At 38.7% G+C, this 27,073-nt stretch overlaps 2 protein-coding genes across 4 annotated transcripts in view; one reads left to right on the forward strand and one right to left on the reverse strand.

Moving 5' to 3' along the window:
• thoc7 (THO complex 7) overlaps nt 1–27,073 on the reverse strand; it is a 52,432-nt gene that overhangs the window by 1,415 nt on the left and 23,944 nt on the right. The window contains exons 5-8 of one of the 3 annotated variants that reach the window (XM_072280507.1): nt 26,195–26,252; nt 25,688–25,754; nt 25,533–25,602; nt 22,629–23,290 (exon numbers count right to left, since the gene is read on the reverse strand). In XM_072280507.1, the coding sequence (XP_072136608.1) occupies nt 23,223–23,290; nt 25,533–25,602; nt 25,688–25,754; nt 26,195–26,252 (263 nt within the window). In that variant the 3' untranslated portion in view covers nt 22,629–23,222. The other 2 variants (XM_072280509.1, XM_072280506.1) reach the window with 2 other exon arrangements.
• On the forward strand, nt 1,268–18,502 carry LOC140211292 (putative uncharacterized protein C3orf49). Its single transcript, XM_072281004.1, has 6 exons — nt 1,268–1,295; nt 10,120–10,204; nt 15,106–15,566; nt 17,804–17,934; nt 18,023–18,133; nt 18,311–18,502. Exons 1-6 carry the CDS (start codon nt 1,268–1,270, stop codon nt 18,500–18,502), a joined length of 1,008 nt encoding a protein of 335 aa, XP_072137105.1.

The raw sequence follows: 27,073 nt of genomic DNA on the forward strand, positions 1-27,073 counted from the left end.
GAGGTATATTAAATCCCCAGGGACTGACAAAGTGGTCTCTTGGACCCTGCAGGGGGCAAGTGTGGAAATTTCTGGGGCCCTAGCAGAGATATTTATATCATCCTTAGAGACAGGTGAGGTACTGGAGATTAGCAGGATAGCCAAAGCTATTCCACTGTATAAGAATGGCTCTAAAAGAAACCAGGAAATAACAGGCCAGTGAGCCTGACATCAGTAGTGGGTAAGTTTTTGGAAGGTATTCTAAGCGACCATATATATGAGTACTTGGACAGACCTGGACTGATAGTCAATATGGCTTTGTGGTTGGTAGGTCATGTCGAACTAATCTTAGAGAGTTTTTTGAGAAAGTTACCGGGAAAGTAGATGAATGTAAGGCAGTTGAAGTTGTCTACATGGAATTTAGCAAGGCATCTACAATGTCCCACATTCGAGGTTAGTCAAGAAGGTTCAATTGCTTGGCATTCAAGATGAAGTAGTAAATTGGATTAGAGATTGACTTTGTGGGAGAAGCCAGAGAGAGGTAGTAGATGATTGCTTCTCCAGCTGAAAGCCTGTGACTAGTGGTGTGCCAGAGGGATCAGTGCTGGGTCGTTGTTATTTGTTGTCTATATCACGATCTGGATGATAATGTGTTTGATTGGATCAGCAATTTTGTGGATGACACAAAGACTGGGGTGTAATGGACAGCAAATAAGACTTTCTTGGCTTGCAGTGGGAATTGGATCAGCTGGAAAAATGACAGATGGAATTTAATGCAGACGGGTGGAAGGTGTTGAAATTTGGTAGGGCCAACCAGGGTATGTCTTACTCAATGAACAGGAGGGCACTGAGGAGTGCGGTAGAACAAAGGGATCCGGGAATACAGGTTCATAATTCAATGAAAGCGGTGTCACAGGTTGATGGGGTTGGAAAGAAAGCTTTTGACACATTGGCCTTCATAAATCAAAGTACCGAGTACAACAGATGAGTTGTTATGTTGAAGTTCCAGAAGACATTGGTAAGGCTTAATTTGGAGTATAGTGTGCAGTTTTATTCACCTACCTACAGGAAAGATGTAAGTAAGGTTGAAGGAGTACAGAGAAAATTTACAAGGATGTTGTCGGGTCTAGAGGACCTGAGTTATATGGAAAGATTGAAAAGGTTAGGACTTCATTCCTTGGAACAAAGAAGATTGAGAGGAGATTTGATCATGCTATACATAATTATCAGGGGTATGGATAGTGTAAATTCAAGCAGGATTTTTCCACCGAGGTTGGGTGGGACAACAATGGGAGATCACGGGTTAAGGGTGAAAGGTAAGAAGTTTAAGAGGAACACCAGGGAAACTTCTTCATTCAGAAGGTCATGAGAGTGTGGAAAGAGCTGCCAGTGTAAGTGGTGCATGTGAGCTCAATTTCAACATCTAAGAGAAGTTTGGATAGGTATATGGATGGTAGGGGTATGGAGGGCTATGGTGAGGGTACAGGTCAATGGGAGTAGCCAGTTCAAATGGGTCAGCATGAACTAGGTGCCGGTCTTCCATTCAAGATGGTACCAGTGAACGATTCCCCAGGTGACATCTTTCAGATAGCAAATCTTTCTACATCTTCTGCTTGTTCTTTTTTATTTGTTTGTGTTACGGAAACTGTTGGAGGATCCACATCGTGTTGTGTCCGGAAAGCTGTCACTGGAGGTCAGAGATGGGGGTGGGGGGGGGGTGAAAAGATCCGAGAACACAAGCTGACCCATGGAAAAGACCAGAGATGGGGTGCGTGGTCATGAACGACTCCATCTTGAATCAGCGAGGAAGATTAAAGCATCGAGGTGAATGTGGAGGGGTCATCGCTGGCTCTTAACAGAGACAGTCAGTTGCTGGATCGGAGCCTTTGGCCACAGGTCGGGGGTGTTAGGACGGTGGTCACTCTTTATTGAAGGACAGAGTTTGTACAGCTGTTCTCCTCATTTGCAGATGAAAAGATATTTCCCTTATTCTGAGATATAACAATTATTGGACTGTACTTTATATTAGCTTCCTTCAGTCTCAACGCTACGCATTTGTCTGCATTAAATTCCATCTGCCATTTTTCCAGCTGGCCCAGTTCCCACTGCAAGCCATGATAGTCTTATTCGCTGTCCACTACACCCCAGTCTTGGTGTCATCCACAAGTTTGCTGATCCAATTAACCACGTTATCATCCGAGGATGTCCAGTCCCTATACACCTCCATCCCCTACAGGGAAGTCCTCAAAGCTCTCTGCTTCTTTCTGGACACTAGACCCAATCAGTTCCCCACCACCACCACCACTCTCCTCCACCTAGCGGAACTTGTCCTCACTCTTAATAATTTCACCTTTGGCTTCTCCCACTTGTTCAAACAAAAGGTGTAGCCATGAGCACTCGCATGGGTTCCAGCTATGTTTGCCTTTTTGTCGGCTACATGGAACAGTCCATGTTCCAAGCCTACACTGTTGACCATCCCACACTTTCCCTACACTACATTGAAGACTGTATTGGTGCTACTTCCTGCTACTTCATCAACTTTGACTCCAACTTCCACCCTACCCTCAAATTTACCTGGTCCATTTCCAATCTCTCCGTCTCTATCACTGGAGACAGCTTATCTACTGATGACTTTTATAAACCCATGGACTCTCACAGCTACCTGGACTATACCTCTTGCCACTCTGTTACTTGTAAAAACACCATCCCCTTCTCTCAATTCCTCCGTCTCCGCCGCATCTGCTCTCAGGATGAGGCTTTTCAATCCTGAACAAAGGAGATGTCCTCCTTTTTCAAAGAAAGGGGCTTCCCTTCCTCTACCAATGTTGTCCTCAACCACAGCTCTTCCATTTCACACGTCTGCTCTCACCCCATCCTCCTGCCACCCTACCAGAGACAGATTTCATCTTGTCCTCACCTACCACCCCACCAGCCTCACTAACCAGCACATAATTCTCCGAAACTTCTGCCGTTTCCAAATGGATCTCAACACCAAGCACATCTTTCCCTCCCTCCCCAGTTTCTGCTTTCCGCAGGGATCTCTCCCTATGCAACTCCCCTGTCCATTCGTCCCTCACCACTGATCACCCTCCTGGCACTTATCCTTGCAAGCCAAACAAGTGCTACACCTTCCCCTACACCTCCTCCCTCACTATCATTCAGGGCCCCAAACAGTCCTTCCAGTTGAAGCGACACTTCACCTGTGAGTCCGTTGGGGTCATATACTGTGCTCGGTGCTCCCAGTGTGGCCTTCTGTATATTGATGAGACCCGATGCAGATTGGAAGATCGCTTCGCCAAGCACCTATGCTCTGCCTGCCAGAAAAAAAACAGGATCTCCCAGTAGCCACTCATTTTAATTCCACCTCCCATTCCCATTCCAACATATCTATCCATGGCCTCCTCTACTGCTGTGATGAGGCCACATTTAGGTTGGAGGAACTGCCTGGGTAACCTCCAACCTGATGGCATGAACATCGATTTCTCAAACTTCCGGTAATTGCCCCCACCCCCTCCACCATTCCCCATCCCCTTTTCCCTCTTTCACCTTATCCTTGTCTGCCCATTCCCTCCCCCTGGTGCTCCTCCCCCTTTTCTTTCTTCCATGGACTTCCATCCTCTCCTACTAGATTCCCCCTTCTCCAACCCTGTATCTCTTTCACCAATCAACCTCCCAGCTCTTTACTCCACCTCTCACCCCCCAGTTTCACCTATCACTTTGTGTTTCTCCCTTCCACCGCCCCCCCACCTTTTAACTCCGAGTCCTCAGGTTTTTTTCTCCAGTTCCGCTGAAGGGTCTTAGCCCAAAACGTCGACTTTTCTCTTTTCATAGATGCTGCCTGACCTGCTGAGTTCCTCCAGAATTTTGTGTGTGTTGCTTGGATTTCCAGCATCTGCAGATATTCTCTTGTTTGAGATTCCTTCAGGTTTTTGGTGTTTTCTTTTTTGTGGACCATTGGCAGGTGGGTGCTCTGTTAATTTTAATTTGTGGAGGATGATGTGTTGGATGGTAGGTAAGGACAAGAGGAACTATCACTGTTAGTGCAGCAGGAAGGGGGGGTTGAGCGCTGTTGTTCAGGAAATGGAGGAGACGCGGGTGAGGGTAGTAGCAGTGGCAGAGGAAGGAAACCCCATTCTTCGAAGAATGGAAATCCACATAGTGGGAATGGATGCAGCGGACACAAAAAAAACTGAGAAATGAGAATATCATTTTAAAGGAGAGAGGGTGGGAAGAGATATTGTCAAGACTCCCATTGGAATCAGTAGGTTTAGAAAAGATGTTGGTCAACAGTTTGTCTCCAGAGCTGGAGAAAGAGAAATCGAGAGATGGAGGTGTCAAAAATAGACCAAGTGAATTTAAGAGCAAGGTGAAAGTTAGAGGCAAAGTTGATAAATTTGATGAGCTCAGCATGGGTGCGTGAAGCAGCACTGATGCAGTCAGCAAGGAAACAGAGGAAAAGTTGGGGAGTATCACTGGGAAAGGCTTTGAGCATGTACTATTGTGTGTAACCAATGAAGAGGCAGGCACTGCTGGGGCCCATGGCTACCCCTCGAGTCTGGAGAAAGTGCGAGGAGCTGAAGGAAAAATTGTTGAGATTGAGGACCTGTTCTGCCAGACGGAGGATGATGGTGGAGGAGGGGAATTGGTTGGTTCTTTCATTGAGAAAGAAGCAGAGAGCTTTAAAGCTTTCTTGATGGGGAATAGAGGTGTATAGGGTCTGCATATCCATGGTGAAAATGAGACAGTCAGGGCCAAGGAATTAAAAGTTACTGAGGAGATCGTATCTTGCAGTTCTCTTCTTTCCCTTCTCCCTGAGCAAACTTTCAAAAATCTTTTCATTTAACATGATATAATAATTCTTTGAACTATATGTTAATAAAACCCACAACAGAAACATTTACAACAATTCCCATCAAATAAGAAATTCAGTCAACATGATGCCTAACAAGAAGTGGCATTACAGTAATACCAAACACTTGGTAATCCCACTTACACAATTATTAGATAAAGTGCAAGCCAGAAATTATAACTAGTATAATCTTTTCAGGAATTGTAATTGTTGATAACTTATGATGTGTAATATATTACTGTGACAATATTTTAAGATACTGCCAGTCTTTACTGCCATCTGCTGTTGAAAAAATGAATCTCGGGTAATAACAAATTTCTATTGAAAATAAATCAAACTGCAGCATAACTAAATACTACTCTTCCTGTAGTCACCTCACCTTTCAACACTTCCTCAACCATCTCTCATACCATTTCCCATTTAGCTAATTCCTCCACACGCTGCACAATAAACTTACCCCAAGCTGGTACACATTTCCAAAGCTTGATCAATACTCGACCATTCTCCTGGATTGACTGCGGAACATTTGTTGATCAACTGACTGAGAGCCGTCACAGTCCATTTGATTTTATCCTTGGCTAACAACCATCTATAAACAAAGTTACTTGAAGAATCTGGAGTTGTCCCTAATCTTTCTTATCCCTTCCTCTATCATGCTGAGACCAATAGCAAACCTTGGATGTTTTTGGCTGAATTATACGGAAATAAATCATAGAGAAAATGGGGTTGAAGTAAATGTACATATTAGTGGTAGAGCAGCAGTATAAAAAGACTGGATACCCATCAAAAGTTAGAAAAATAATCAAGAATCAAATCCATTTAGAGTAAGGCTACCTTCATAGTAAAACACCAAACTTACTTACTGCTCATCACGCCGCTAGCAGCAGTAGAGGCTCTCCATTTCTGCCTGTCCATACTGTTGCACATGGATATAGGATTCTTCATTGCTGTTTCCATAACATTTTTTTTGGCCAGTCAAGGTTGTTAGCCCTGAGCTGAACCTGCAAACCTAGAGGATTGGTGGACCACTCTTAGTCTTTCCTCTACTCTTTGATCTGTTTGGCATGGGTGACCCTACCAAGAGCCAACTGGCTCCAGCCAGCATAGCTCTCCAGGTCACTGAGGCATGTAAGCCTCCAAACCATGACAAGGTTGTGGTCCTCTTGGAGGTAAAAAAAAACACCAAAGCACAATTATAAAAATATTTGATAATCCCTAAAGATAATGCACATAAGAGTCAGGTAAGGGGTGAAATTATTTGTTTCGAACAACAATATATGACACCTAAGCAAGGAGGATCCACAATTATATTTATTATCAGAAAATGAACTAGTATAGTCATGGTAAGTAAAACTAGGGGAACAAAAGTAAGGAGAATAAATTCAGTATTTTCTGGAAATAACTGAAGAGGCTGTAAGTACAGAAAAGACTAGATTAATAAGAGAGAAAATGGCTAAAATGTAGACTACAAAAATAAAGTGAAAATCATTGGCAAAAAATTGTATGAAAGAGCAAGTTAAAATTTAAGACATTGAAAGTGGTATTGAGATCAGATTGGACAGAAATTAGATATCAAAGATGAATAAAGACCCAAAAATCAATACATAAGAAATGAAGGAGACACAAAATAAATGACCACCTGGAACAGGGTGTCAAGGAAGAATATGGAGGGAAATGACACAACAGTTGGGAAGCAAAGTGTAATTATGAAACTAAATGATCACTTGTAAAATATAATACTCCACAGTTACATAAAGGGAAGTGTTAAAATCAGATGGACAAAGGACATTTAAAAGATATTTGAGGATGTAATCAAATGTGTCAAGATAGAAAAAAACATAAATATTTATTAATTATTACCTTGAGCATTTAGCAGGGTGTAAGTTCAGGGTGAAGAAGAGTTTGAGATGATACACTATATATTAGAATGATACATTAGGCAAACTAATCAATCTCCAAGATCAAACCTTTGGTGAAATTCCAACTTCTTTAAAAAACATATGTTGACAGAGGCACTATAACTTATGTTTAATTATAATTTCTAAAAAGGTACTATGCACTGTCTAAAATTATAGCTACCTTTGAGGATGTCTCCAGGCAACCATAGAATTTATATCTTAATATCAAAGGTGGGAAAAGGAGATAGAGTTATTACTAAAGAAGAAAATAGAAAAAATAGAAATCAAAATTATATTATATTTTATTTGTAACAGAATATAATCAGATGAATGTAATCTTGGATTTCTTTGCAAGCTAAGACTTCCCAGAGCTGTATAGCAGAATTCTATTTAGAGTGGTGACTTGATTCTAGTTAAACATAAATAAATGCCTAAAAGCACATTTTATTTCGATTTAGAAAGAACAATGCATGGAATGGAAGGGACTTCAAACAGAACTGACATCTAGAAAGAACATAGCCCCAATCCCAGAAAAACATTGATAATAATATATCGAGATTCATTCAGCATAGATTTTGTACTGTATGTACTTGGTTGCTTTCTGGGTTTACAGATTGCACAAGGAGTTTTAAGTATTTTAATACTATAACCAACATAGTCTACATGACAGAATTCCATGAATCCCTAGCTTTGGTTGGAAGTTATATTTGAAGTTATATTTGTGTTGGGCACGTGGCCAAGTGATTAAGGCGTTCGTCTAGTGATCTGAAGGTCGCTAGTTCGAGCCTCAGCTGTGGCAGCGTGTCTGTGTCCTTGAGCGAGGCACTTAACCATACATTGCTCTAGTGTCTGTGTGAGGAGTGGCGCTCCACACAGTCTTCCAATCTGCACCTTGTAAGGCATGAAAATGCCCAACGCAGGCCTCTCATGGTCTGAGTCGACGTTCCCTCCCTCCCTATATTTGAAGAAAGAGCAGTCCAGAAAAATGGTTAAAATATCATTGGCCTAGTTCTACCAATCACTGAATCCCCTTGATAATCAGTGGTTATATCAAGAGTAAGATCTATTTGATAGGCTTTTCTTAGTCACTAAAATCGCACTTAAGGTCAATAACAATCTGAGGAGGGATGGCTATATTATCAGGTTAATATTGAACAGCGGTTATTTGCATGTTGAAATAGGGTTATCACAAGGCATAATTTGAAGGAAAATAGGGATATATCATATTTTAAGCAAAAATAACCAGAAACAATATTTTATGCCACTACCCTATAGTGTGCAAAATGTAAATTAATTGCCCTTAAATATTCAGCTGTCTCAGAATTTGCAATGGTGCTGAAAATGTAGTTTTTGTTTTTAAATGCTAGAGTGCTGTTGGACAACTAGATACAGTAAAACTAATCAACTCCCTGACTGTTCCAAAATCCTTGCAGTTTGGCAGCTGGATCACTGGACCCCTGAAGCTCACACCTTCCCCATTTCCTACGCTATTTTATATTCAGGCAGCTCCATCCCCCATGCTCTCTTGAATCACGTTGGTGTCTCATTTCTCATACTTCCTTAAACTTACTGGGCTTATGGAAAATGTATTATAATAGTACGTGACATTTTTAAAAGGTTTTGGTGTAATAGCCAGGAAAATCTGCCAATCTACAATTACCAAAGTCCAATTGCCAGATTATTGGAATTTTACTGTACTTACGATGGTGTCACAAATTAATGGGGTTCAAACACCAGCAATAAATGTTATATGATGGTCTCTCTCTTTTTGAAAACATCCACCAGTTGCAATTATATTGCAGAATGGAAGATTGCAATTAAGGTATCTACCTCAGGTTCACAACCAGCTTCTGCTTGTAAAATTGCAGTACATGTCAAATCTCTAAAGGACTTTGTTGCTTTGTCCTTGTCGGAACAAGTTTTTTCCTTTGAGTCAAAGGCCAAGCACAGTAGCAAGTGGATGAAAATTCAGAATGATGAAAAATTGACATAACTACCAGACTCCACAGAATTGCATTCTGGCCCTTTGATTATACAGGGGACTTGACATGACTGTTGAAATCCAAAGGGCAGATAGACACTTCCCCTTGCTAGTAGACTAAGTATAACAGTATAGATGAAGTGATTTGACTTCAAATATTGACTCTCCGGTTCCCTGCAGATATTGCCAGACAAGCTGAGTTCCTCCAGCATTTTGTTTGTTGTTGCCCATGCAGTCTCTTGTGTCTCCAATGACTAATGAAGGCTGCACTGAGCATGTGAACATAATTGACTTTATCTTGGTTGAACTAAGCTAAAAACTATTTGTTGCACTGCTCCCCGCAATTTTTAATATTCTTTTAGAATGAAATGCATTAATTTATAGCATATTAAGAACAGCCCTCAATGAGAGGTCAAATAAAAATCTAAATCCTGCATTCAGCAAGTCAGAAAACCTCCGTGGAAAAAAGCAACTGAATTAATGCTTTAATATGGACGATTGTCCCATTGGAACAATAACTCTGTTTCTCTTTCCACAGATGCTGCCTGAACTGTTGAGTTTTTCTAAAACTTACTGTTTTCATTGTGCAGAAGTTTCAGGAGTATTTGATTAATCAATCTGTAGCTTCTACGGTCTTAGATCATCAAAAATGATGCCATTTTAAGAATTTGGTGGCATATATGATATGAGAGGAACTGGTATAAAGATTATGGATACTAGAAAGCAGTTTGATGATAAGGCACCTATTCTTAATTTTTATTTTAAATTGCATTTGGCAAGAATCTATTACTCAAATATTATCATGTTAATACTTCAATAGCAGCTAATTTTAAAGAGTCTAAATAAAGAGTTAATGTGAGTTGTTTTGACAGTAAGATCACATCATTAACTCAAATTGCAGCTTTTCACTTATTGAATTTCTAACTGATAGAAGTTAGTCAACAGTGTAAACCAAGTTACGCAAATCTACATACTATGTATTTGAATATATAAAATGAAATATTTTGGTGAACCATCATCACAAATTCTACTGCATTGTTTTGGCCATTTTCTGTTCCCGAGAAGGTGAAATATCTTTAACAGTCGGTCTGCCTTCTGTATCAATTGTTTTACTTGCAGTACCTTACGGAATTTCACAAAGTTGTGTCTGACTTCTCATCTGCCTAGTCTTACTGCCATCCAGCAGTCATGCTAATGATGCACTTCACAAATGCCAGCGAATAAATCTGACATTCCATAAATGACTGCTGAGAAACTTACGCAAGAACACAGTAACGACTTAAGTATTTATCCATTTCTCAAAGGGTTTATCATCAAACGCAAAAAGCTTTGCTTCAGTTTATGGCTGAACTCCATTAGCTGCATGACAACTATGCATAAAAATCACATAAGTTGCTTTCCTTCTCAACAAGTTTATGATCAAAATCTAGACTACAGTGAAGATCTAGCTAAAGGAAAAACAGAAGCACTTCAACACAGAGATAATGGAATTATAAGGTAAGTATCCAGCCAATAATAATGGTTAAGTTTTGAAAAGTCCTATTACTGCTGTGCTGGTAAAACTGATCAGAAATATTTTAGTTTTAATATGCACCTGTACCATTATCTACTTTGCTACTTCAGCTTAACCTTAATTAGCATCAAACTTCATTGTAACTTTATATACAATGCACTTGTGTATTTTTGTGAATATTTATCATATTTTCATATTATTGTGAACTATATCCTGTCTTACTTTTTTAGTTTTTAGAACTAAATGATTTATCTTATAACTTCCTTTTTTAATAAAATATCACAATGCACTAAAATAATCCACCGTATTGGAAATGCTGCTGCATAAATCTGAATTCAGTTCTATAATTTTTGAAATCAGTCCCTTACTGCTGCTAAGATCAGCCACAATCTTGATATATTTAGTAAGTTATAACTGAACTTCTGTCCATAACATATGAGAAAGTAGCTATTGTTTAATCTTTTAGCAGAATCAATCTTTGTAATTGCCAGTTTGAAACATAATATTTAGAAATGTATGCTATAATTCTGCTAATATATTCAGAATTGTGTGGTCACAGCAACGATGGGGAGTACTTGATCTCTACTTGTTGTAATACAAAACAATCCAACTCTTCCTATTCCACTACATTCTCCCCATATCTTCCAAATGTTTTCCTTTTAGACAAAGTCCCTATACCCACACTGTATCCCCCCACCTGGATTACAAACACATGAGTAATGGACATCCGTACATACTAATGAGCTGCCATAAATATTAATAAATTCAAATAAGAGCTGATCTAGGATAAAGTCCTGTTTACATGCAATTTCCCTGAAATAATCACACACCATTGACTTTTAAGAACAAGCTGCCAGTTTCACTGTGGGAGGCCACTTAAGAGCGTTGCTTTGGAAATTGACTAGCAGTCACTTCTATTTATACTTGTGCAACAATTCCTATTGAACGATGTGACAAAAACTGATACATCAAAACCAGCCATTGAGCGTAGGACAGCTTGATTCTGTAGCATTGTATCTAGTCAGGGGAAGACAATAAATCAATGTTAATCGGCTCTCATCAACAGCATTCATTGGAGATATGGTTTCTGTATCAAGTGCTTTTTGTGTATTTTCTTACTTTTGGACAAAATTGACATGGATGTGTGTAAAAACTGAACCTATCTGTAACCCAGAAATAGCCTGGATTCATCCAATTCTCTTTAAAATACCACTGTGCCCAACAGTTCGTGGGAACTTAAAGGGAGACATTCAGGATACCATGCTCAAAGTGCATTCCAGAAATTAATATTGTTGTATAAAATAATTTTCCTCATCTTTATTGGTTGTTTTATCAATCACCTTAATCTTACTGTTGGCAATGACACTGATACAAATAGTATCTTTCTGTTGATCTATATAATGATTTTAAATAAATCCTTGCGACCTCCTGTTTCCAAACCAACTCCAGCTTCTCAAGTTTGCACAAATAACTATTTGGAACTGTTTAAAATTAGTTTCAACCCCCTTTCACACATATGTCAATGTCTTTATATCTTCTTATAGTGTAGTTCCTGCAACTAAAGGGAATATTCCAGATGTAGCAGAACCAGTTTTTTTTATAAATATTCATCATGATTTCCTTGCTATTGTCCTCCATGCTGCTAAGGATCCCATGTGGCTTTATAACCACTTTCAACAAACAATGCACAAATACAGCCTTCCCCTCCAGTTCTGTCTGTCATGTACACTTTTTAGAACTGTCTATGTTGCCTCTTCACACTCCACTTCCCAATCATCACACTTATAAATCATAAGAGCTTTGGCAATTGCATATTTATGATTACTAGAGTTGAGATGTTGTGTTGAAGCAGCGCAAAATATTGATCAGGTCTCAAAGTATTGTCTATAGTTCTGGTTGCCACCTTCAAGGAACAATGTGGTAACATTAGAAATAATGCAGAATAGCTTAAACCGGAGGGCTCTATTCATAGAGAACTAGGATAAATTGGACTTATTCTTAATAGAATGTAAGAGGCTGTGGGTGACCTCAGAGGTTTATAAAATTGCAAGTGTCAAAAATAGGAAAGATGGCCAGAGTCTTTTTCCAAGTTTGGGGAAATCTAAAACTGGAAATTGAAAGGAGAGATGAATGTCAATTTTTTCAGAGACTGGTGGATGTATGGAATGAGCTGCCAAAAGGATGTGAATGTTTAAAAGGAATTTAGTCAGGTACCTGCATGGGGAAGGAGAAAAGGGATATGGGCTGAATGCAGACTAATGGAAGCAGCATAGGTAGGCAGAACTGTTGCATTGATGAATTGGGCCAAAGGGCTTGATTCTGTGCTCTATAACTTTATGGCTGCATCATAAGAACTTTCCAGCATTAAACTTTATTTGTTCATATCTGCTTTTCCAGCAACCCATCTATAAACCTTGAAACTGATAACCGTCCTCCTCACAATTCACTATATCTCCAAGTTATGTATCATCCACAGATTTGGAAATTGATCCTCGTACATATATACATATGTACACACACACACATGTATATGTGTGTAAGAGTGTGTGTGTGTGTGTGTGTGTGTGTGTGTGTGTATAAAAAAGAAAATCAGTGGTCATGGTACCAACTTTAAGGACTTCACTGTTTTGATCCAAAAGGCAACTTTTCACTATTACTCTCTATATTCTAATTTTCCAGACAAATGGTACAAACTTTTTTATTCCATGGGTTTAGAATTAATGACAAGCCAATAAGGTGGCACCTCATCAAAGACATTTTGAATGAATATAAACTGTTTTTCCTTCATCAACCATTTCTGTTACCTCATTATAAATTTGCTTCAAATTAGTTACATGATTTGCATTTAACAAATCCATTCACAACCAAGGGTTGTTAATTTTGTCCCTGATTGTTTCAATTAATCTACAAACCTACAGTACGTCTACATTTAAAAGGAAATTATCAATATTTTACATCTTTAAACCAAAAAGAATGACACTTCCTAAATTAATGAGTTTTGATTGGTTTGTTTAAGAAAAGGCCTAGTTTTCTATACAAAATCTTCATGAAACTTTAAAATTGAGGAAGAAATAAAATGCCTGGAAGGCAATGTTTTAGATAAAATTCCCTCCAAAAAATATTACCTTAAAATTTTGCACTCATATTTCATACGGTTTCATGAAATCTGAGAACCAACTTCCTCAAGCCCCAATTAGAAATATTATGTAATGAATCATTATTAATAACCGTTCATTAAAATACACCAATACAAATATAACTAATCATCTGAGTTTTAAACTGAATTTATGGGTTGACTGGTATTCTGTTTAGTTTTAAAAGAGAACTGTATTTGGCCGATCATTACTTCCAACTGTATAGGAAAGCAGAGTTTCCAATCCACTTATAATTTGTTCAAGCTATTTATTACTAAATCTTCCTTGTTAAATTCTCCATTCCGTCACACCTTTTATACCATGGTCAGACAGAGTCCAAGACGTAACCCTACTGATCATGAGCAGACTAACAATTTTCCCCTTGAGTACAGCTGCTACTACTACTACTACTACTACTACTGCGTCGACTCAGGCCTAGGGGATCAGTGTCAGGCACGATGACGGACTCTCCACCTCCCTCCCCCTCATCAGTGTGTTCAGCTCATCTACATTAGCTGCGCCGCTATCTTCTAGGAGCGTGTTGACCATAGTCTTGGGAGGGCGCCCAGGACTCATCCTCCCATGCTTGGGCTCCCATACGACGAATAGGCTGGCAGGTAGCTCGGGGCGGTGTTAATAGTGCCCTGCTAGTTGCAGTCTTCTTGCCTCGATTTTAGTAGTGAGCATCGGTAGGTCGTCACAGAGCTCGACGTTTGTCATGTGCTGTTGCCAACTCACGTCAAGAGCCATCCGGAGTATTTGTGTATAGCAACCACCTAGAGACTTTCGCATAGCCTTGGTGAGTGTCCACGTCTCGCATCCGTACGTGAGAATGGACTCTATGACAGCTATGAAGATCCTCTTTTTAAGACCTCTGGTCAGGTTTGACTTCCAGATTTCCTTCATGTCGTTCATAGCCCTCTACGCCAGTGCCTTCCATATCTTTATCTCCTTCTCAGAACTCATCATTCTTGACCCGGGGTACTTGTAGTCAATGACTTTCTTAATGGTATCATTCTTTACGGTCTTGAGAGTACCTTTGTTGCAGTTAAACGCCATGTACTCTGTCTTTCTAGCGTTTAGGTGAAGTCCAACTTTATTGCACTCAATTTCCACTTTTGTCAGTAGCTGCTGTGCTTCCTCCATCTGGTCAGAGAGCAGAACTATGTCATCTGCAAAATCGAGATCTGTGAGCATAACTAGTCTGACCCTTTTGGTTCATCCTGGCTTTATAGTAAAACCAAGCTTGCCATGATCCTTAGTAGCATGACGTAGAGCGTAATCAAGGACGATTATAAAGATGTAGGGTGCCAGAGCGTCTCATTGAATACAGTAATGATAAAATATTCTACTCAATGTAATTATTAAAATTTGAATAAGCATTACTAACAATTTTAAATAACAATCATAACTGAGATTTAAATGTGGGCCTCCGGAGAGCCAAGCATTTCCAAATTATTTACTTCACTCACCAATTTGCTGCTTAGATTCTCACTATCTATTATTTTTAAAAAGGCAATTAAAATATAAACACCTCTGCAGATTTTCTTGAGTGAGATAAAAATCCTAAAGTATCATAGAAATAGTAGGTAAACTGTGCATTGAAAGTGAAAGTTCAATAATTAGCTGGTTAAGTGCAAACAATGATAATTAACTTAAATTAATAGAAATACCTCATTGAAAATAATGAAAGCGACAATATTTAGAAATGTTGGGAGGTGACTCCTATTTATTATCACTATCTTGTGCAGGTGGCATAGAGACACATCTACCAGTCTAGTCAAGGCTCCAACTTTGATTCGAGAAGATGAATTATACACAGAGGATGGCTCAGAATACAGTGAAGGCAAGAAAAAAGGTCTCATTAGTAAAGTGAGAAAAACATTAAGAAGGTTTGTGACACATCACTACCAACACAAACGGTTAAAGAATCTTGACAAGAAACTTGAAAGAAATTGCAGAAATGATATTTCGGGAACCAGGAACATCCCACGACTTCCAGTAAAATGTTATCGTTTTCTGAGAACTAGCAAGAATGCTGACTCTCCGCAGAAATTCCTGGAGAATAAAACACCAAATCACCTCCAGAATACTGATTCATTCTTATTCAGATCCATAGACAACAAACCTTCCACAACATGGGCCAAACAACTGGCAAATATTGATGAAAATAAAATATTTGCAACATTCAAAGCTAAACTACAAAAATCAGGTTTGTATTCAGGTTTACAGAAAAACCAACGATTAAAAAGAGGAACTAATTTGTTTACACACTTGAACAACAGAAATATATTAATACAAGCCTGGGGCAGGTTCATACCTGCTGGACTTTCAGTAAAAAGGTTGAAATTCTCAGTTAACTGCTGTCTTTAGTCAGTTTTGTACCTTGGAGCTGTGGTATTATGTAGCTAAATACCAAAGTGGCTTTGGTTCAGAGAGAAACACTAAAATGGCACTGAGACATGCTTTGTTTTGCCTTGTGGGGTCACAATTTTGCAAAATAAGAGTAAGTTCATTTTAAAGATTTAGTTAAAGACTCACTGTGCATGTACCATTCACATTTAAAAGGCAAAGTATTCTGAAATTCCACCAACAAGTCTGATGGCACTGCATTCATGATTGCCTTTGATTTTTGAGTACCACTTTAGCACACTGTTTAAATCATATCATGGACCTTCTTTTGTATTCATTATGAACTTGTATCCACAAGAATGACAACAGAGTTTATTAACTTCTTTATCTTGTATCATTAATCCTCTTCTCTTCAGAACTCGACTGAAAAAATTCAAATCAGTGTATTCTGCAATCTGCAGTTCAGCATTGATGCCACCAGATGCCAGACTTGCACACTGGGAAATCTGTTTTGCTGTAGGCTAATAGTTCACACGTGACTTTAAAGCCACTATTTAAACTCTGTTGAAAGAAGTTTCTCACATTACTGAAATATACTCATTAGTTATCTAAACGTTCAATGTCTTTCCTGTAGCAAATTTTAAGCATTGAAAAATTGCAGTTTAATGCATATCAGTTCAGCAATCTGCATGGTTCCAGAATGACTTTCATAAAAAGCATTTCTTTTATTGCACATCTAAACTAAGAGCAAGTCAGCATTTTAAATCAATTGGGAATTGCATAAAAATATTTAAGATAAAATGCAGATTTACAATATAAGGAAACACATGACATTAATGCCCTCACCTTCAAGTCATCCTCCAGTTAAAGGATTTCCTAGAATGACCTACATTTCCACTTAGTTCAAACCTGTAGACTTTTTGCCTACTATTGCTAAGGGAGAAAGGACTAGCCCTCTCAACTCTTTTCAGCCATTTAATTAGATTATGTGCTTTTAAACTCCATTTACCTTTGCTTCATATTCCTTGCCATCCTAACCCAACAAGATCTTTTGCATCATGCCTATGATATTGTTAGCCAATGAAAACTTGCAATGCTCCACCATAAAAATTTATTTAGCAAAGGTAATCAGAGATCCAGTCATCATGTGTACATCCTGGTAAGTGTCCTTTACAAATCTTCCGTCAGGTCAATGAAAGATTTGCACTATTTGCATAGTTATTTTCTTTCAAATCCTTCCAAGATTTCATCCTTACCCTAAAGTGATCTCTTCCAGCCCTAGAATACTCAATGTTTTTTTGTATTCTTCCAATTCTAGTCTATTGCCATCTTCCAACTAACTACACACACCACCATTGCCACCCAAGACTTCAAGTTCTGGAACTCTTAAACTTTCCCTTCTGCTCTGGTCTCTTTGTCTTCCTTATGGTAGTTTAAAACCTAACATAACAATCAAGTTTTAGGGCAAGCTTCCAGCATCCCTTCATGTAGATCAATGTCATAAATGTCCATGTAAATTAATTTGAATGTTTTGCTCCATGAAATAAGTCATGAAAGACATTATTAATATGCACTTCAAACTCTTGGGGGGGGGGGGGAGAGTTCTGAATTTCCAATGTTTATTATGCAATGAATTTATTTTTCACAAGTTGTATGTTCTGTATTCTATTGCACAGATCTAAAACTTACAACTTACCTTGCAAATCTAACTTGCACCCGTGACATCACCCCCAAAATACTGAATAAAATAGTTGTATAGGAGTTGCATACTTCTTACAAACTCCCAAAATTTGATTATGATCTAGTTTTTAAGTTAATAGTTCTCATTAAATTTATTAGGTGAAAAGCTACTATACAGATGGCCTCCACGTATCTTAAGACCATAAGACATAGGAGCAGAACTAGGCCATTCAGTCCATCAAGTCTGCTCCGCCATTTCCCTCTCAACCCCTTTTTTCTGCCTTCGAGGCCCTCTTGAGCAAGTTTCTGAAATCTTTAACCTAACTTCCTTCGACAAATTGAAAAATAATTTGCATTGATCAATGGACCACGGAAATTTACTAGAGATGTATGAATCTGAGGTAACTTTCTTTGCAGCAAGAATCCAGGTTGATGTGGATGTTGTGGAGGCCGAAACAGCAAGTATTATTGGCAACAATCTAATTGTAAGATCACGTCGCACGTCCCGTCGAGTGTCTGTTACAAGCCTCTCTGCTGATCAGCAAAAGGTTTGAATAATTTCTATTAACATAGAACATGAGGTTTACAAACATTTTTTCATCTCCTAATGATAAATTCATACTCATTTCATTTTAGGTAGTCAACACAAACAAAAGGCCATATTTAAAAATATTCAAGAAAAAGAAAAAAGATATGGTTCAAAACAGACGACATTCCTTTTTAACAATAGGAAAGCTTCAAGCACAGGTAAGCATTCAATTTTTCCAAATGCATTATTTTTATTTTGCATAAAGCCATACAATTATGCAAACTGATATTAGATCAGATTTTATACATTCATGTATCTTAAATCCAGAGTGGTAATTATCTCTCTTATCAAAGAATATCTTTCACAATAACTAACTTTAAAACTTTTTCAATCAGGTAAATGATTTAATAGAAACTGCTTCAGAAAAATCAATGAAACTACTGGCTCAAAGGCATGCAGAACTCCAGCAGTGTGAGTATTTGGGAGATGAAATTCTACAGTCATCAAAACAGTTTCAGCGAGTTTCTAAGAAAAGTGCCCGAAGGTACAAATGGAAGAAGTGTTTACTCTGCAGATGTTGCTGCTAAATTAGTTTCTTATTCTAGTGACACAATTTTGGAAATAAATTTCTCTATTCTTTGCTCCAGGAGCATCATTGTGATTGGTGGCATAGTGGTTAACTTTCTGATAAATCCATAACTCTGGACAAATGATTCAGATCCATGAGAGTCATACAACCAAAATCACAGTGGTTAAAATAATTAATCTAGAATAAAGAAGCTAGCTTTAGTAATGGGATAAAACTACCAGATTGCTCTAAAAGTGCATCTAGTTTACTATCAATGACATTAAAGAAGGTATTCTTATATGGTTCTACCCTACTTGTGGTTAAGTATTTACACCATTCTGACTTGGAAATATATTGCTGTTTCTTCATAATGATTTTCCTTAAACTTCAAGAGTCTACCTAACAGAACTAAGGCACTACCATTTCCAAAAGGAGTGCACTAATTTAAGTGGCTCACTTTCTTTCAAGCAACAAAAGGCACATAATAAATCCTGGCTTTGCCAATGACACCCAGATCCCATAAAAAGGAAAAAAAAACATCAAATTAATATACAAGGTCGTACATATAGATTTGCTATTCAAGGAGTACCATTAGGCTATAGTTGAATCAGCAGAAGCTATCAACAAAGCTTTCATATAATCAAAGTTACAACAATGCATTATTTTCACAAATTTAAATGAACAACTTTTGTCCCTTTATACAAGACGAAACTGGCAATCTCAGATATAGGAAATATGTTGTACAAGTAGATTTAGTTAGAATGAAAAGATAATGATTAGCTTTATTCGTTACATGTAGTGAAATGCGTCGTTTGCATCAAGTCAAATCAGTAAGGATTGCACTGGACAGCCTGCAAGTGTTGCCATTCTTCTGGCACCAATGCCCACAACTCACTAACCCTAACCATATGTCTTTGGAAGCACCAGGAGAGAACCCATGTGGTTATGGGGAGAACATACAAACTCCTTTCACAATATGCTGGAGGAACTCAGCAGGTCGGGCAGCATCAGTGGAAACGATGAGTCGATGTTTCCGGCTCGAACCCTTCGACGAAGTGTCCTGATGAAGGGTTCCGGCCCGAAACGTCGACTCATCGTTTCCACTGATGCTGCCCGACCTGCTGAGTTCCTCCAGCGTATTGTGAATGTTGCTTTGATCCCAGCATCTGCAGATTATTTTGTGTATACAAACTCCTTACAGATAGCAGTGGGAATCAAACCCCAATCTTACAGCTGGCACATTGTAAAGCATTATGCTATTTGTCTAAGTTCAATTGGAACAAAATTTCATATATAAGCATTTTAAATCCTTGCAACGTAACATAGCTTATTTTAGGAAAGTCAGGTTTTGCATTCCATATCGTAGTTATTTAAATAGATATGCGCTTTTATAAAACTTCTGGGCTGACCTAAATAAATGATTGTGTCATAAGTCACTGTATTAAGGTAGGCTACAAAAAAGATGCCTCATTATGAATCCCATGCAGAAATGTTGCCATGATAGGTTTCATGTTAACTACATGTCATTTACTGTAACTTCAGAGAGCAGATAGAAGGTATGTTATATAATAGTAACTGGCTTTCTTGCAGTTTGTATTCTGGGATGGCACTATTTATGCCAGCAATAACAATGATTAAAAAGAAAAAGCAACAACTGACTTTGTGTCTTTTCTTAAGTATATGATAATGCTATTTGTTAACCGTATTAGTAAAAGAAAGAAAATTTTCAAGTCTTTTTCCTGGTTTGATGTTCTCATTGCAAGGTTGTTAACTATAGTAAGATCAGTAATCTTAAACAGAAAGCAAAATAGGTAAAGCAGTTAGAAAGAAGGCTTTGACCGGAGAGAATTAAGAATAATTTTTTTTCCTATAATTAACCTATAGGTTAATCCTTAAAAATAAAAAGGCATTTTATTAATCACAAACAAAATAACGTTAATCACTGACTTTCATTCATTAATAGTAACAATTACTGATTTTCAAACCTAGGCCCCATGACAGCAACAGATTTTTTCCTGCCAGACAATTATTGATTATTCCCCGAAACTTGCATGTTACACATTGCATCTTTCTAACAGGAGACAAATAGGTCCTGACTGGTGCTGGACCACATAATATGCCAAACCACAGAAACTGTCCCCAGTCATCTTCCTTCTGAACAGGAGAACTCTTTTCAGTATAAGACTTCCATGAGTTATGTGAAGGTTCAATTCCTGAGAACAGTCAAAAACCCAAAGCTAACAACAGGAATTCTGCAGATGCTGGAAATTCAAGCAACACACAAAAAGTTGCTGGTGAACGCAGCAGGCCAGGCAGCATCTCTAGGAAGAGGTGCAGTCGACGTTTCAGGCCGAGACCCTTCGTCAGGACTAACTGAAGGAAGAGTGAGTAAGGGATTTGAAAGTTGGAGGGGGAGGGGGAGATCCAAAATGATAGGAGAAGACAGGAGGGGGAGGGATGGAGCCAAGAGCTGGACAGGTGATAGGCAAAAGGGATAAGAGAGGATCATGGGACAGGAGGTCCGGGAAGAAAGTCAAGTGGAGGGGGACCCAGAGGATGGGCAAGGGGTATATTCAGAGGGACAGAGGGAGAAAAAGGAGAGTGAGAGAAAGAATGTGTGTATAAAAATAAGTAACAGACGAGGGGGAGGTGGGGCATTAGCGGAAGTTAAAGAAGTCGATGTTCATGCCATCAGGTTGGAGGCTACCCAGACGGAATATAAGGTGTTGTTCCTCCAACCTGAGTGTGGCTTCATCTTTACAGTAGAGGAGGCCGTGGATAGACATGTCAGAATGGGAATGGGATGTGGAATTAAAATGTGTGGCCACTGGGAGATCCTGCTTTCTCTGGCGGACAGAGCGTAGATGTTCAGCAAAGCGGTCTCCCAGTCTGCATCGGGTCTCGCCAATATATAAAAGGCCACATCGGGAGCACCGGACACAGTATATCACTCCAGCCGACTCACAGGTGAAGTGTTGCCTCACCTGGAAGGACTGTTTGGGGCCCTGAATGGTGGTAAGGGAGGAAGTGTAAGGGCATGTGTAGCACTTGTTCCGCTTACACGGATAAGTGCCAGGAGGGAGATCAGTGAGGAGGGATGGGGGGGGCGAATGTACAAGGGAGTTGCGTAGGGAGCGATCCCTGCGGAAAGCGGGGAGGGGAGGGAAAGATGTGCTTAGTGGTGGGATCCCGTTGGAGGTGGCGGAAGTTACGGAGAATAATATGTTGGACCCGGAGGCTGGTGGGGTGGTGGGTGAGGACCAGGGGAACCCTATTCCTAGTGGGGTGGTGGGAGGATGGAGTGAGAGCAGATGTACGTGAAATGGGGGAGATGCGTTTAACAGCAGAGTTGATAGTGGAGGAAGGGAAGCCCCTTTCTTTAAAAAATGAAGACATCTCCCTCGTCCTAGAATGAAAGGCCTCATCCTGAGAGCAGATGCGGCGGAGACGGAGGAATTGCGAGAAGGGGATGGCGTTTTTGCAAGAGACAGGGTGAGAAGAGGAATAGTCCAGATAGCTGTGAGAGTCAGTAGGCTTATAGTAGACATCAGTGGATAAGCTGTCTCCAGAGACAGAGACAGAAAGATCTAGAAAGGGGAGGGAGGAGTCGGAAATGGACCAGGTAAAACCCAAAGCTTCTCTAATTCAGAAACACAGTCAGCTGAGATCACAAAAGCTGTACTGGTAGGTTTGTTAGATACAGATTAGCACAGATCTTAGTTATTTTAGATCTTAATCAGATTTAAGTTAGAATTATTTAATAAGTACAAATTTGTACTATAGATCTAAAAGTTGCTGGAGTACAAGAGCCATCACACTGCCGGGTGCCAGATCAGAGAGTTTTAAATTGTATTTTGTTTGAAGTTTATGTGAAACAAATTCTTCAGTGATTGCATTGTTGACTCATGAATAGCTGACAGATCCCAAAATCAGTACTACATGCCAGTCTATCGTATTCACATATATAAACTGATCCAAGTCATTTTACTAACGCTTATAAAATGACACACAATGGAGTTATTGTTAAAACAATACAAGCGCAGAGCAGCCAGACAGGCCACCAATTCTGCCCACCATCTAATGACCTTATCTTCAGTTTTAAATTTCACAATGAAGAGTACAGAGAAACAAAGGACAAAGCAAATTCTGCTTTTACAATGTATGACTTTTATTACTGAATATCATAACAGCACAAAATATCTGAAGTAGACCAAAGTCACCTTATTAGATATCACATTAGAAAAACTGTAAATTCAACAGGAAAGAGAAAAATACTACTGCTTGAAAGCAGCTATTAATTTCTCCAAATAAACTTTCAAATGGTTCAACTTTTGGTTCAAGACAGGTTTACTTAGAAAACAAAGAAACCTAATTAATGGATTTTTTGCTTTATAAAAAATAGAAACGTGCCTTCTTCATTTGGAAAATTCCAATTTTTTTTCAACTTACTAGAAATAATTAATTCATCCCCACTGACCTCGTCTTCCCAGCTTTCTTTTCCAATATTTTATAATACAGATCAGAAAAATGAATAGTAAACAAATTTCATATTGGTCCCTCCGGTAAACATTTAGTTTCAAAAATATTTTATAACTAAACAAATTGAGCTTTTCTTTTCCTACCTGGACGTAAAAAGCATTTGGAATTATAGGGTAGGAACTGAATGTTTCACATGAACTGTTTCCTCTATTATAAAGTAACATTTTATTAGAATATAGAATCTCTCAATGGCAGTTCCACTACTGTCCATTTTGAATCTCCATTCTTATCTCTGGCGAGTCCTCACCTTCTGACAATTTTTCATCACCTGTATTAGTATAAACAGTCATGTTACTTTCTGTATTATTGTTTGAAGCAAATTCAGTTGATTTTGCTCATCGCATCTCACATGTGGTTGATTGCAGCCATGGTGCCTGGTAGGAACAGCAAAACACTATATAGAACTATAAAAAACTATACAGAGGTGTAGTTTAATAAATTAAACTTGTATCATAATAGAAGGCCAGTATCTTTGTATAAAATTGCAGCAGTCCCAATGCAGAGTACGAGACAGGATACAGTGTATGACTAAATACTTTCTATGGTGTTGCTGTTGAAAGAATAGGATACAGCTTTCAATAAACTTCTTGAGAGTATGAGTATTCTATGAAAAAGTGTAGAAGACACTCACTTGTGACTAAATGATAACTGCTATTCCCTTTATAATTCTACTGATTTATTTATTTAGAGATACAGTGCAGAAGGCCCTTCCAGTGTAACGAGTCGCATTATCCAGTAACCCACCTATTTAACCCTAGCCTAATCACAGTGCAATTTATAATGACCAACTAACTTTCTAGTTGGTATGTCTTTGGCACGTGAGAAGAAACCGGAGCACCCAGAAGCCCAGGCGTTCATAGGGAGGAACGCACAAACTCCTCACAGACGACTTCCAAAATGAACTCCGAACTCCACCACCCTGAGCTGTAATAGCCTCTCACTAGCCACTACTCTACCAAGGTGCCCAATTGGCCATAGGCCAATTTCAATTTGGCCTGGTCACAAAATATTCATTCTAACAATAGAGAGACTACAGAAGCAAAAGGCAGATATCAGATTGATGTCAAAATGGAGCGCTATTATTAAACCCCATATTAATGCAATCAATTTAATAAGTACTAAGGAAGTCAAAGTCAATTCAGACCAGTGAACAAGTAATAAGACACTAGGAACTGTTGTGATCCATGCACCTCAGAAATAGGGTGGAATCAGCTCAAAATGTATAATATACATCCTTGTTTTACACAGTATTTGATATGTTTGTTGTGTTAAAACACTTCATCTGAAATTTGCAACCACGCACACAAGCATGTTTAGTTTTGCAGTTTATGGATGATGACCAAAGCATTTTACCACTTTCTTACCACCTACTTCAAGACCACATCTTACCAATGACATTTATCAGAGATTAATCATTTTGGATACCTAACATTACTAGTTCTATGTACTCTTCCTACTCCTGCACGCTTTGGAAAAACTACTTCTTTTAATGCACAGTTCTCACACTGAATGAAACTTTGAGACATTTATGAAGCAGCTCGGAAACTAAAGACAGGTTGACCTTCACTAATCCGGCACCATTGGGACCTGAGGAGTGCCGGATTAGTGAAAATGCCCAATTACAGAAGGATCACATTAAGCATAATCAGTGCCGGGATATCGAAGGAACCGGATTATCGAAGGAACCGGATTACAGGTAGTCGGATTAGTGAAGGTCGACCAGTATGTTATATCAGCTGGGTCAGTACCTTGTTATAATCATTGCAGAGGGTGGTTAGGGGAGCAGAGAAGGTTATTGGGGTCTCCCTACCTTCTATCCAAGACCTCTTTCAGATCGATGCCTCCAGAAGACACTGTACATCATTAAAGGTCCCTCACACCCTCTCCGTGAACTGTTCATTCTTCTGCCATCAGGCAAACGTTACAGGAGCATCAAAACTAAAACCACAAGGCTATTAAACAGCTTCCTCCCACAGGCAGTCAGACTGCTAAATAGCTGCTTTACCTGACTCTGCTTCGGAAACTTTTAACTTGCACTGGACACTTATAACTTGATTTTAACTGACATGTGGCTATTCTGTTTTACTATTTATTGTTATGTTTATTATTTAGTTTTGCGTTTGTTATGTTATGATTGCACTGCTCCTGGGAAACGCTGTCTCATTCTGCCCTGCAGAGCTGATGTACGGTTAGAATGACAATAAAGTTTTTTGAATCTTTGAATCATCCAAATTTCCTCTTATGAAGCAAGAATTAACACGGTTCAGTACACTCAATGCTATTTGTTTGGATGCTATTTATGGAGCAAAGACATCTGAAACTATTTTCTGAAGGTTTCAGGTGCTTGCTCACTGCACTACATTGCACTATGTGCAATGGGTACAGAGTAAATCTGTTAAAACACAGACCATATACACCCAACCTAAATAATCCTTTTGCTGCCAGGCATCATATGGTAAGATCTGTAATGCACTGTTCAAAATCCTTTGCATACACAGGTGATAACTTACCTTCTAGTGTTTGCTGTAGCTCATGTATTGTGCTGAGTAGAACATGGAATTGTTTTCTTCTTAATTCAAGCTAGCATTAACAAAATTGAAGTTAGAAGTGCTAATTTAATGAAAACTTTTTTAAAAAACATATTCTTCTCAAAACTTAATATTACCTTATCTTCAACACTCTCTTTAATATGGGAAAGATGTTCAAGTTCCTTACCCAGGGCCTCCAATTGCCTAGAGATTGAATCATAATACTGAGCAGGAAACAATACACTCATGACATTTCAAACAATCTTGATAGTTTTTTTAAAAAAAAGTCAGAAGAAATTAATTCTGTGATATAGAACTTATTTTGTGCTTTTTTCCCCCTCAACTTTACTCTTTCAATCTGGACTTGTCCCCTCATTCTATCCTTGATTACGCTCTTTGATTAATGCCATTGTGCGGTGGTCAATGCATGTGACAGCTCCATATCTGCACAATGGTAAATTAGTGGAACTATCAGTCTGCACCATTAGCCACTGATTATTTTGCTACCCATCACTAAGGAAGAGCAAATGCTGCCAAGCTCATGCACGTTCCAGCTACCAAAATGCAAGAACTACTTATCACTTTTGCTACTTTGCTTTACTTCCCAATTGTCTGTCAAATATACAAAGAGGTTAGTGACTTACTGTAAAGTTTCATGTCTATCAGGATGTTGCTGGATCACTTTTGCCAATGCATCATATTCTGTAAACATAAAAAATAAAAACATACTTAAAAGGAACACCACAAAACTAGAGAAAAATAAAGATAAACTAATAAGTTTAACATTTTTAAAAACCCAATTCTATTTCAAAACTCAGCAATGACAAAAGGACGATTAAAAACTCCAACTATAAGCACGATTAGACAGAGAACACAGAAGTGGAATTCTTGCTGGAATAGACACTAGCTAGAATGGGATGTAAATAGGTGTAAATAAATTAAACAGAAACCTGAAAATAGAGACCATCTCAATATTGAAACTCAATACACACTCATCGGCCACTTTATTAGGTACACCTGCTTCTTAATGCCAATATTTAATCAATCATGTGGCAGCAACTCAATGCATAAAAGCAAGCAGACATAGTCAGGAGGTTCAGTTGTTCAAAGCAAACATCAGAATAGGGAAAGAAATTTGATCTAAGTGACCTTGACTGTGGAATGATTGTTGATCTGAGTATCTCAGAAACTGATCTCCCGGGATTTTCATACAGTCTTTAGAGTGTACAGAAAATGGTGTGAAAACAAACAACTTCCAGTGAGCAGCAGTTCTGTGGGCGAGAATGCCTTGTTAATGAGAGAGGTCAGAAGAGGATAGCCAGACTAGTTCAGCTGACAGGAAGACAACAGTAACTCAAATAATCATGTCTTGTAACAGCGATGTGAAGAGGAGCATCTCTGAATGTATATCAATCAAACCTTGAAGTGGATGTGCTACAGCAGCAAGAGACCACATCCATTTCCACTCCTACACCTAACAATGTGGACACTGAGTGTATATCATAGCAGGTATGTCACAAATT

This window comes from Mobula birostris, chromosome 16 (assembly GCF_030028105.1).
Source record: "Mobula birostris isolate sMobBir1 chromosome 16, sMobBir1.hap1, whole genome shotgun sequence".
Classification (NCBI taxonomy): Eukaryota; Metazoa; Chordata; class Chondrichthyes; order Myliobatiformes; family Myliobatidae; genus Mobula; species Mobula birostris.

Coding starts and splice junctions, on each gene's coding strand:
- LOC140211292 (XM_072281004.1), top strand. CDS start 1,268: ATGGGAGATCACGGGTTAAGGGTGAAAG. Junction 15,567..17,803: donor AGCTAAACTACAAAAATCAG/GTTTGTATTCAG, acceptor CTTTCTTTGCAG/CAAGAATCCAGGTTGATGTG. Junction 18,134..18,310: donor TAGGAAAGCTTCAAGCACAG/GTAAGCATTCAA, acceptor TTTTTCAATCAG/GTAAATGATTTAATAGAAAC.